We start from the raw sequence: 11992 nt of genomic DNA, 5'->3' as shown, positions 1-11992 counted from the left end.
GGGATAAAGGCCTTGACTCAAATGCAGATGTGGAATCCATCAATGCCAGGTGCAGTGTTGTAAGTGGTACAGCTCTTTCTCCTCTCTTTATAATTGCCTCAACAATCTCTGTTTAATCTCCACAGCTCATCCATCAGTGGAATGAGATCTGGGGATAAAGCAAGGATATGCACCACCAAATTTGAGCCATTTGTAATAAACCCTCTGCTTGCACTCCGGCCCGGTGTACATAAATCTCTGGGTTTGTGGTGGTGGTTGTTTTTAAAAAGCCCACAAAGACACACAGAAACATGCAGGCTTTCTCGCAAATATCAGGCTTTTAATAAAATCTTGCCCATCAGCTCTGAACAGAAGGGATTTTTGCCATCTGTTGAGCTGCAGACGCAAAGATTGACAAGGTTATTATTGCTGAGACAGAAATATTCGCTCTTTGTCCTTTATCTTTTCTGTATCTTCTAGCCAAGGGGGAAAAAATACAAGGGGTGTTTTATTGCTGAAATACATCTTATTTAATGCTGCTTGCCTCAAATCAGCAGCAATCATGAGAAATTGCAAGGTCAGGAAGAGTGGAAAGCGAGATGAAAAGAGGAATTTATGGCAATGGAAGCTTGTGCTGAAGAGGCGAGGGACTAGACTGTTTGGGCGAGATGTTTATTAAGAGCCCAGCACCTCCAGTGCCCTCAGGATACAAAGGGGAACAGATTTCTGCTGCTTAGAAAGAAAGAAGGCAATAAGATTCCAGCAATTGAAGCTGCTATGGGCTGTTTAAAAGTCCACCATCAAGATATACAGAAGCAACAACAAAGGGACAAACAGAAATTACTCACAGGATGCAGAGGAGCTTGAAAGGGGGAGCAGAAAAGCATGCCAAAGGCTGCCGTAATTAGAATTAATCAGACATATTAATTTCATACAAATGATATTAGTAAATTCCTGGGTGCCTGAAGAGCACAACTAGAATACTGTGTCCAGTTCTGGGCACCACAATTTAAGAAGGATATTGACGAGCTGGAACGTGTGCAGAGGAGGGCAGCCAAGATGATCATTCCCAGAATTTGCTGATGAAAACCGTGAGAATAAAAAAAAAATGAAAACAAAACCACAATAAGGTTTTTAGTGTGGGTATGCCCAGGGGCGTAGAAAGGGGGGTGCAGGGGGTGCGGCCCACCCTCGTGTCATCCCTGAGGGGGGTGACAAAATGGCACACCACAGGGGGGGGTTGGCACTTACCCGAGGCATGCGTCCCTCCTGGGAGTGACACAGTGGCTCGGGGCCCTGCGCTGCCCCAAATGGCAGCGTGGGGCTTCCATCCACCAGGCGGACTCTGTGGGAAGCTCGCTATGGCTCCCCCGTGGGCGGATCACCCTTCCCCCGCGACTCCGGATGTCGGAGCAGCTAGCTACGCCCCTGGGTATGCCCTCCTGAGATCATGATTTTGCTATGCTAGTGTCAGGGTCCGTGCTGAGGAGGGCTGCACTGAGGAGGAATGTTCGGAGCTCCCCCCCCCCCCCCGGATCCTTAATCTTCCCAGGAGCAGAAGGACAGTATAGATTTGGAACAGTGGTTTGCAGAGGGGCATAGTTCAGAAGGCAGAAGCTAGGAAATACTGGATGGGGAACAGCTATGAGAAGATGCACCGGGAGAGAGAGGGTTAACAGATTCGCTTTCTCTGGAAAGCATCCATCCGCTCAGCCCAAGGTCAAGAAGAGCAGATAAGGTGGCAGCGCAGAAAGCACAGTGGTTACAAGCTCAGGTTACAAAACGTGGGTGAGTAGGGAGGAAGTGGGTGAAACCCTTATTTGGGAGCACCGCCATTCCTAGGAAGGGATTCATTGTTCTCTCGCTGTGATCATTAAAGTTTCTAACTGGTAAGAGGACGCCTTTTCCTTTGTTCTGCTTATCTCCTGCCAATGGGGGGGGGGTGCGGGGAGGGGGGAGCCAATTCCCTGAAGCCTGACAGCTAAAGTCTGTCAGCAGGCAGCATTTTGAAAAGTCACATGGGCAAGGAAGGTGCTTTCTCCCACCCAATCCTCTATTTGGAGGTGAGACAAAAGCGAGGCATTCCTAGTCCACAGAGCTGGATCCTGAACATAAGGTTAGCTGCAGTGTCCATCCCAGTGTGTAAACAAGAAGGCTGAGCCTGTCCCCGTTAAGAGACCAACCCACAAGTCTTATCATCACTGTCAATGAACTTGGGATGGGTGTGGACAGAGTAGGTCTTCAAGGACAGCTTCTTCCGGCGTTCATGCTCTGCTTCTTTCTCAGGATCACGGTCTCCCCTGAGGATGGCAATTCGGTCTGCCGTGCCCCTGGGTTGCGGGCACAAAAGATAGTCGTATAGCATCATGGCTACAATGGCACCAGCTAGCGGCCCGATCCAGAAAATCTATGCAGAGAGAAAGAAAGGATGCTTTGGTCAAAGCTAGGGCTAGGACTTGGCCAGCAGCTGCTGCTTGGGTCTAGCTGCAAGGGCCTCACTTTGAAAGATGCTTCTCCAGCAAGGCGCACCCCATCTCTTTCAGAACAGAGGCAAATCTTCTCTTACCCAGTGGTTAGCAAAGTTCCCCATGACCAGAGCTGGGCCAAAGGATCTAGCCGGGTTCATAGAGCAGCCAGTGTAGTAGATCTAGGGAAACACAAAGAGGCAGCTGAGAGGAGGGAAAGAAACAAAATACAGTGGTACCTCTACTTACGAATAACTCACGAATGTTTCTACTTACGAATAGAGCTCCGTCCGCCATCTTGGATGCAGTTTAGATAGGATTTTTTCTACTTACGCATTTCTAGATAGGGTTGCTTCTACTTACGAATTTTTTCTCCCAATGCATTCCTATGGGATTCGACTTACATTTTTTTTCGACTTACGAATGTACGTTCGGAACGCATTAAATTTGTAAGTAGAGGTACCACTGTACATGGCCTCCAACATTTCTCCAATGGAAATAAGGACGTCCTCTTCCATAATAATAATAATAATAACAACAACAACAACAATAGTGGCAATTTTATTATTTATACCCCGCCCCTCTGACTGGGCTGCCCCAGCCACTTTGGGTGGCTTCCAACATGTATAAAAGCATAATAAAACATTAAACTTTTTTTAAAAAAAAACCCTATATAGTACAGGGCTGCCTTCAGATGTCTTCTAAAGGTTGTACAGTCGTACCTTGGAAGTTGAACGGAATCTGTTCCGGAAGTCCGTTCGACTTCCAAAATGTTCAGAAACCAAGGCACAGCTTCTGATTGGCTGCAGGAAGCACCTGCAGCAAATCGGAACCCGCGTCGGACGTTTGGATTTCAAAAGAACGTTCAAAAACCGGAAACTCCCTTCCGGGTTTCAATCGTTTGGGAGCTGATTTGTTCGGGAGCCAATGCGTTCAAGATCCAAGGTACGACTGTATAGTTATTTATCTCCTTGGCTCGGGGATCGCATACCCTCCAACATTTCTCTCATGAAAAAAGGGATGTCCTAAGGGAAAGCAGGACATACCGGGATCAAATCACAAACCAGGATGGCTTCTGTAAATCTGGGACTGACCCTGGCAAATAGGGACACTTGGAGGGTCTGCAAGCAGTTTTCACTGCATGTGACTAGTTGCGCTTTGCTTTTGTGGTTTTCTGCCCCAGCTGAGCGGAGAACCTGACGCAGCCAAATTTCCTGTTGTTCATGTCCTCATGTAATATTCTCCAGCATCCAGTACCCATTGCAGCCTAACGCAACCCCAAAAGCAGGCATGGAACTAGCCAGAACTTGCTCCCAACTGTAATCTTTTCATTTGATTTCATTTCACTTTTAATTTGTACACTGCCTTTCTATATTACTATACACAAGGCGGTATACGTCAACAAAATACACAACAAAGAACGCACACCTTATAATCTGATCCAATACAAAAAGTCATAATAAAACATAACTGCTAAAACATGAACTAATGCAATGTGCTCTAGGTATGGCTACCTTTGAAGGTGGCCTGGAAACTACAACTAATCCAGAATGCAGCAGCCAGACTGGTGCCTAGGACCAGCCGCCAAGACCATATAACACCGGTCCTGAAAGACCTACATTGGCTCCCAGTACGTTTCTGAGCACAATTCAAAAAGTGTTGGTGCTGACCTTTAAAGCCCTAAATGGCCTGAAGGAGCGTCTCCACCCCCATCGTTCTGCCCAGACACTGAGGTCCAGCTCCGAGGGCCTTCTGATGGTTCCCTCCCTGCGAGAAGTGAGGTTACAGGGAACCAGGCAGAGGGCCTTCGAGTAGTGGCGCCCACCCTGTGGAATGCCCTCCCACCAGATGTCAAGGAGGTAAAGAACTATTTGACTTTTAGAAGACATCTACCGGTAAAGGCAGTCCTGTTTAGGGAAGTTTTTAATGTCTGATATTTTATCATGTTTTTAATATTTTTTTGGAAGCCGCCCAGAATGGCTGGGGAAAACCAGCCAGATGGGCAGGGTATAAATAAATTAAAATTACTACTACTACTACTACTACTACTACTACTACTACTACTACTACTACAAAAATCCATGTAAAATTACATAATTCATGTCATATGGTTCCTCTTGTGCCTGCCATAGCTAGGGCTTTCCTGTTTACTCAGTTTCCCTGATGAGCATGATCGACAACAGCTATCAGTCCGTCAATCACCCATTTCCACCACCCTTCTGAGTGATACCCCCCCCCTTTCCCTACATAAGCGCCTGGGGACTTCTGCTTCAGTGTATCTGAAGAAGTGTGCATGCACACGAAAGCTCATACCAAAATAAAAACTTAGTTGGTCTTTAAGGTGCTGCTGGAAGGAATTTTTTTATTTTGTTTCGACTACGTCAGACCAACACGGCTACCTACCTGTAACTAAAGCATGATTGAAGTCAGTGATTCCCAACTGGTGATCTGCGGACCCCCACATAACCCACCTGGGGGGCCTGTGACACCATACACACACACACACACACACACACACACACACACACACACGACCCTGTATGCCAAGGTCAGTGTTGATAAGACACCCTGGACTGGAGTTGCCACAAAACACAGCCTAAAATGTGAGATCAAATTGCAAGTTTACAACTGAGGATCTTTGAGGGAAGAGCTAAGCATTTTGATATAAGCAGTTGATTTTCGCAAGAGGGACCCGTGTGTGTCTCTCTCTCTCTCTCCCCCTGGTACCCACCCCTATCAGGTGTCCTGCAGTGACTGACAATCCAATGGACAATGCCGGGAAGCCAACGCTGTCCGTCCTGCGGCTGTCGGTGGACGCAAAGACGCAGAGCACCAGCTGGAGAGTGAGGAACATCTCAATGGTCACAGCCTGTCCTGCCGACGTGGTATTCTGGAGCTGGAAAAGAAGGGGACGTTGGTGAGAAATGTCCCGAATTGCACTTCCCTTTGGAGGCTGAAGGTCTTTTGAGTGGTGGGCTTTTGAGTGGGTCACACCAGCTGCATCGGTTGCGAGGGGCTGACACGGTGAACCCCTTCCACAACGTAGCGCCATCTGCAGTGAGGGCATGGGGTACGGCAGAGGTGTCCAACTTCCAAGAGACTGCAATCTGCTCCCACTATAAATAAACTGGCAGTGATCTACCCATTGGATTGACCAAGGTTTTTGAGCATTTGGGGGGGGGGAGGATGACCAGGGTTGTTGAGCTTTTTACAGGGAGAGAACAGAGTTGTTAAGCTTTTCTTCTTTTGGTCTATCACTGAAGATCAGGCGATCCACCAGGATTGACCAGGGACAGCCCGTGATCAACCGGTTGGACAGGCCTGGGGTAGAGGAATAGGGCCCAAGGTTTCAAGGAAGTGGCCCTCAAAATCACATTTTGCATTTGGGAAACGTTGCCAAACTTTGAATTTGTGTGAAATGTGCTTGAATGGGAGGAAGGGAAGTCTAACTGTTAGAAATAGGTGGTATCTTAGAGGTGGAAGGAACAAGGAAGAGACAGGCCCGACCAGAGAAGAATGGCAAACCGAGTTGAAGGACTAGGCTGACATGGTAAAATTAACTGGGAAGCTCAGAAATCAAGAAGCCAAGAACTTTAAAAAAAGAATGGGGAAAGTTTTTAATTTATATACGAGATCATTGTAAGCAGGTTAAAACATGGGCAGGATTTTAACCACACTTGTAACAGAATGTAGGGATAATTTAGAAAGACAAAAAACTGGAGAAGTATTGATATGCAGTTGAAAATATTATCGAGAGGACCCATGGGGAGTGGGGAGTCAGGAGATTCAGAGTAATCTCGATATTTGGATTCTGTATTGGTTTTTGATGTATGTTTATATTTTTGAAAATCAAATAAAATTTTATTTACAAAAAAGAAGAAAAAGAAAGAGGTGGTATATTGACACCACGAATGGGCTAATCGGCCCGTTTTAATTTCTCTCAATTTCTCAATTTCCCAGTCTTAAACTCAGTTCTCCACATTTCTGCATTTATTTATCAAGTCAATAAACAAAAAAAAGGACTTAACTAAAAGTAGAAATGATCAGAATATTTGAAATCAAAATGCTTGCTGAGGTCACCTGGATGATATTGTGACTCATTACTCTTCTTGCAGAGAGTGAAGACTTGGCTAAGGTTGAAAGTGACAGGGCAGCATCTCAATGCATTGGGGAAAAGGAGGAATTTGAGAAGGAAGTGCTGAAAAAGTTTTCAGCAAATCCAAGAAAACTTGTTTTAGTTTAGATTAAATAATAATGTTGATGATGATGATGAAAAAAGGTGTGCTCTTTGTAATTTTTCCAATTATACTTGTTAAGTACTCCCCGGTGTTTTTATTTAACTTCCTAGTTTTCAAATGACTGAAGATTTTGACCAATTTTTCTGAGCACTTGGGGTCAAAAGAAAGCAATTCAAAACCACTGTTGTCGAGACGTTTCATTCCAAATCTGCTAGACAGAGCCAGACGGAGGATTATGGTGACAGGTGGGTGTCCTGCCCCCACCCCACCCTCAAATCCTGGCTATGCCCATGGTCACAGAGTACTGCAGTTCTCAGCAAAGAGAATCTGAGTTGAAGTGAATGGAAATTGAACAGGAGGGGGGGAATCAGGGAGCCAGGGCAGGGCATGGGAGGGGCCAGGCTTGCCTTGCATAACTGGGCAAGAGGACAAGAGGCGACGCTGGTATTAGTGAGAGCCGAGACAAAAATATACCGGTACCAAAGATTTCGGGGTCAGAGATCACTGGCGGTGAAGTAACCTTCCGACTGGGCCCTCTGTGACTTCTCTGCAAAACAACAAAGCCGATGCAAGAGAGTTCTGTTTCATTTTAACTTCGCCCAGCATTTAGAATTGCCTCCTCCAGGCAGATTCTGCCGACAGACTGATACCGGTAATTCAGTCTCATAACAGACTTCCAGAAAAACAAGCCAGTGGCTGAGGTTAACCGAAGGGACTTGAGAGAGAGAGAGAGAGAGAGAGAGAGAGAGAGAGAGAGAGAGAGAGAGAGAGAAGGCCGTACGGTAATTTGAAATGTTTAAAAGTTCCGCTGTTTGATCAGATCGGTTCCAAAGGCTTAAATCTGAGGCACAGTTTAGTACTATTATCAATTAATTAAATTTGTATAAAATCACGACATAAAATCACAATATAATATGACAACATGAAATCAAATAACAACAACAATTGATTTATATCCGGCCTTTTTCCTTGACAGGGACTCAAGGCGGCTTACAGGAAAAATAAGAACAGCTAAAAACATAGGGAAACCATTAAAAAAAATTAATAGAATTAAAACTATTGATCTATGGTCTATTAAGAACATAGATAATTACAACAAAGACTGTTAAAAGGTGTCAGTTCCCAAAAGTCTTCTGGAATAAGAAAGTCTTTAGCAGCCAATGGAAGGACAACAAGGTGGGAGCTAGTCTAACTTCTCTAGGGTGTTCCAGAGTCTGGGAGCAGCCACCGAGAAGGCCCTGTCCTGCTTCTCTACGGTACCAATTGTGCCTATAAGGGTGGCGGGACCGAGAGAAGTGCCTGCCCCAAAGATCTCACAACCAGGGCAGCTTTGGATGAGGGAATGCGGTCTATCAGATTTTACCAGGGCTCTCTGGCCTCCCCCCAACATAAACCTGCGTTTAATGCAAGGATGCAGTCCCAGAACACACAAAGCAATGGTAAAAGGAGTGTCTCTGAACATGTGTAAAGCACATTTCTCTTACCATTCAGCAACGTCCTCCCCACTACACTGCACATTTCACAGGGGCAGAGACAGCAGTTTGCAGGAGAGGCTATATTTTAGTAGATCTTTTAATTTCCAGATTTTGACACCAGACCTTTCAAGAGTCCCCGTTTTCCAGGGACAGTCCCGGATTTACAGAAGCCATCCCTGTTTCTGATTGGACCCCGGAATGTCCTGCTTTTCCTTAGGATGTCCCTATTTTCATCAGAGAAATGTTGGAGAGTATGATGTCCCTATTTTCATCAGAGAAAAGTTGGAGGGTATGGAGTTATGTGACCAAGGAGATAAGTAAATATACAACCTTTAGAACACACCTGAAGGCAGCCCTATATGGGGATGTTTTTAAAGAAACGTTTAATGTTTTATTATGTTTTTATACATGTTGGAAACCGCCCTGAGTGAATGGGGCAACAGTCAGATGGGTGGGGTATAAATAGAATAATAATAATAACAACAACAACAACAATAATAATAGGGCAATCCAGTCAGATGGGTGGAGTATAAATAGAATGGTAATGATGATAATAATAATAATAATAATAATAATAATAATAATAATAATAATAATAATAATAATTGTTGTTGTCTTTGTCCATGGAGTTTTCTTGGCAGGGATACTGGAGTGGCTTGCCAGTTCCTTCTGATCGCCGAAGAATTGATGCTTTTGAATTATGGTGCTGGAGGAGCCTCTTGAGAGTCCCATGGACTGCAAGAAGATCAAACCTATCCATTCTTAAGGAAATCAGCCCTGAGTGCTCACTGGAAGGACAGATCATGAAGCTGAGGCTCCAATACTTTGGCCACCTCATGAGAAGAGAAGAATCATTGGAAAAGACCCTGATGTTGGGAAAGATTGAGGGCACTAGGAGAAGGGGATGGCAGAGGACGAGATGGTTGGACAGTGTTCTCGAAGCTACGAACATGAGTTTGACCAAACTGCGGGAGGCAGTGCAAGACAGGAGTGCCTGGCGTGCTATGGTCCATGGGGTCACGAAGAGTCGGACACGACTAAATGACTAAAAACAACAATTGTTGTTGTTGTTGTTGATTAGGGTATAAATAATAAAATTATTATTGCTGTTATTATGGAATAGGACGTCCCTATTTTCATTGGAGAAATCTTGGAGGGAATGTGACACTAACCCTATACCTGGTACACACACATCACCATCATCCCCGATCTTAGGAGAATTAAATGTCCAAGAATCTCCCGTCATTCCTAAGCATATTAATAAATGCACACACACGAGCTCTTTCACTGAAACACACCAACAGAGTCTCAAACTGCTGTGCAGGGAATGAGAGACAGTCAATGAAGGGAGCTTCTGCTGTTGCTACCAAGGGGAAAGGATTCTGGCAAAGCAATAATAGCAAAGAAGAAACACAGCTCCTTTCTCCATGGATTTGGCTGCTCAAAGGCACCCAAAGCCCCGCTTTGTGACCCATCAAGTGTCTCCAAAATCTGCAGAAGAAAATACGTACTTCTTTTATTTTAAATTCACAGCAGGGTTGAAAGGGCAGGGGCGTGTGCAGGAATGCCAGAATTCAGCGAAGTTTTCAATTAGATGGACGAAATTCAAATTCAAGCCCATATGAATAACTGCAAAACATAAAGAGGTTGCTGTGGCAGCATCCCAAAAAAGGATCGGAAAAGGTAAGCTTTGGTTTTCAAGAAAGATGGAAAACGACTGGGGCAGCCAAATAAATCCAGAGGTCCTTTGGACTCTGTGGTTATATAGTAGTACCTCGGTTTTCGAGCATCTCGGAAGCCAAACGTTTTGGAATGCTTCCGTTTTGGAATGCACCTCAGAAGTCAAATGGCTTCCACTGCGTGTTTTTCAATTTTCTCCGTTGAACTTTAAATAATCCCTTTGTGCCTCGGTTTTCGAACGTTTCAAAGGTCAAACATTCTTCCAGAACAGATTACGTTCGAGAACCGAGGTACCACTGTATGTTGTCATTCATCCTACAAAGCACATTTCCTTTGCACACTGCCTGGCAATCATCTTTTGTAGCCTATTCATCACCATCATCAACAACAACAACTATTATTATTATTATTATTATTATTATTATTATTATTATTATACTATTTATACCCCACGCAATCTGACTGGGTTGCCGCAGCCACTCTGTGAGGCTTCCAACATGTATAAAAACATAATAAAACATTAAACATTTTTTTTTAAACTTCCCTATATGTACAGGGCTGCCTTCAGATGTCTTCTAAAGGTTGTAGAGTTACTCATCTCCTTGGCTTGGAGGTCACATAACTCCATACCCTCCAACATTTCTCCAATGAAAATAGGGATGTCCTAAGGAAAAGCGGGACATTCCAGAATCAGATCAAAAACCGGGACGGTGTCTGTAAATCCGGGGTTGTCCCTGGAAAACAGGGGCACTTGGAAGGTCTGAGCTCCCCATCAGTGATCATTGTCGGACTCACCCCATTGACCCCCAGGCTTCCGTGGACCTCACTGGGGGTCAACTCATACAGAAGAGCGGCTCCCACCACGGCTCCGAGGAGCTGAGCGAGGACGTAGGAAGCAGCTCTGCACAGGGAGATGCGAGAGCCCAGCAGGAATGCGGTGGTCACTGCAGGGTTGAGATGGGCGCCACTGACATGGCCCAAGCACTGGGCCAAGGTGCTGATAGCCAGGCCAAAGGCGAGAGAGACCTGCAGGATCGAAGGGGAGGCCAGGGGCCAGGGCAGGGCAGAGCCCAGGCCGACGAACACAAAGACCGTTGTGCCAATGAATTCGGCCAGGAAGGTATGAGTCAAGGCCCTTGAGCACAGTTCCCGCTTCATCGTGGCAGATGTGCAGAAGGCTGCAGGAATCCACGCTTGCCTCTGAGCCCGCAGGCAGGAGAGAGAGCCTGGGAAGCCTTTATATGTCTCCTTGCCCCAGGCAGGACGAACCTGGCCCAGCCTCGTAAGAACCAGGTGGAACACTTTCAGAGTGTCACCCCAAACACCGCATAGCATGGGAATGAGTCAGGCGGGGGCCTGTCTGAGCCTGTGATGTACCCTCCCATCCACGGGGATTTTTTTTTAATAAAACACGGGCTGTCAGCTTCTGAACTGATGTTTCCTGCCAAGGGAAGCCGCTATCCAAAACCCGAAGGGAGCTAATTGTGCCGCACCCGAGTCCCATTTGTCATTTTTTTAATGCAACTGTATCCCGTCCGCCCTCCGAGGAAACCAGAACCTTATAGAGGGAGTTATGCCGTTCCCCTGCTTCGCTATTTCCTTGTGAAATAGGCTGGGCTGAGAAATTTGCAATCTGCCTCTGGCCATCATCAGTGAGATTCGCGACTGAGATCCTACAGCCGTGATCCTGTGCTCACTTACGTTATAAGACTGCTCCTTTTCCCTTATGAGGTATCCAAGAGCCTGTATAGAGTCCTTAAGTGGGTTCCCTATCAGTAGCAGAAAATAACAGAGGCCGACCAGAGTATATTGAGAAGCGAAACGACTAGTAAGCCTGATCTTTTTTGCAGTAGAAAAGTTGCAACAGGGTCCCCACTTCCCACACACAGGAGGGAGGAGAACCCTGAACAATGGTGTGCTAGCCCTTATATAAGGGGTCAGCAAAGTTTTTGTAGCTTGGGCCGGTTCACAGTCCCACAGATGCCGTGGTGGGCTTGAGTGTGTGTGTGTGTGCACACATGCATCTGCAAACGCTCTTTCCGGCACTCTTTCTGGCGCAGAGGAGGCGTGTGCAGGAGCTTCCTGCAGCCAATGGGAAGCCGGCCAGCGTCGTAGAAGGCGGTCCCCGCTCTGCTCCGCGCCGGTTTAGAGCAGC

General features: G+C 46.0%; 1 protein-coding gene across 1 annotated transcript; it reads right to left on the bottom strand.

The window, feature by feature from the left end:
* Nucleotides 1-328: 328 nt before the first annotated feature.
* LOC118081591 (aquaporin-5-like) lies at nucleotides 329-11109 on the bottom strand. Its single transcript, XM_088661336.1, has 4 exons — nucleotides 10633-11109; nucleotides 5176-5340; nucleotides 2546-2626; nucleotides 329-2386 (listed from the first exon to the last, which is right to left on the bottom strand). Exons 1-4 carry the CDS (start codon nucleotides 10993-10995, stop codon nucleotides 2150-2152), a joined length of 846 nt encoding a protein of 281 aa, XP_088517462.1. The 5' UTR covers nucleotides 10996-11109; the 3' UTR covers nucleotides 329-2149.
* Nucleotides 11110-11992: the final 883 nt, after the last annotated feature.

Source organism: Zootoca vivipara, chromosome 2, assembly GCF_965207765.1.
Source record: "Zootoca vivipara chromosome 2, rZooViv2.hap1.1, whole genome shotgun sequence".
In the NCBI taxonomy this organism is placed as follows: domain Eukaryota; kingdom Metazoa; phylum Chordata; class Lepidosauria; order Squamata; family Lacertidae; genus Zootoca; species Zootoca vivipara.
This window is presented reverse-complemented; position numbering and strand designations above follow the sequence as displayed.

Excerpts from the sequence above, each read along its gene's own strand:
- LOC118081591 (XM_088661336.1), bottom strand. The coding sequence starts at position 10,995 with ATGAAGCGGGAACTGTGCTCAAGGGCCTTGACTCATACCTTCCTGGCC. Across the intron at positions 2,627-5,175 it reads CTGCAGGACACCTGATAGGG|ATCTACTACACTGGCTGCTC; the intron begins GTGGGTACCAGG and ends GTGTTTCCCTAG. Across the intron at positions 2,387-2,545 it reads GGAACTTTGCTAACCACTGG|ATTTTCTGGATCGGGCCGCT; the intron begins GTAAGAGAAGAT and ends CTCTCTGCATAG.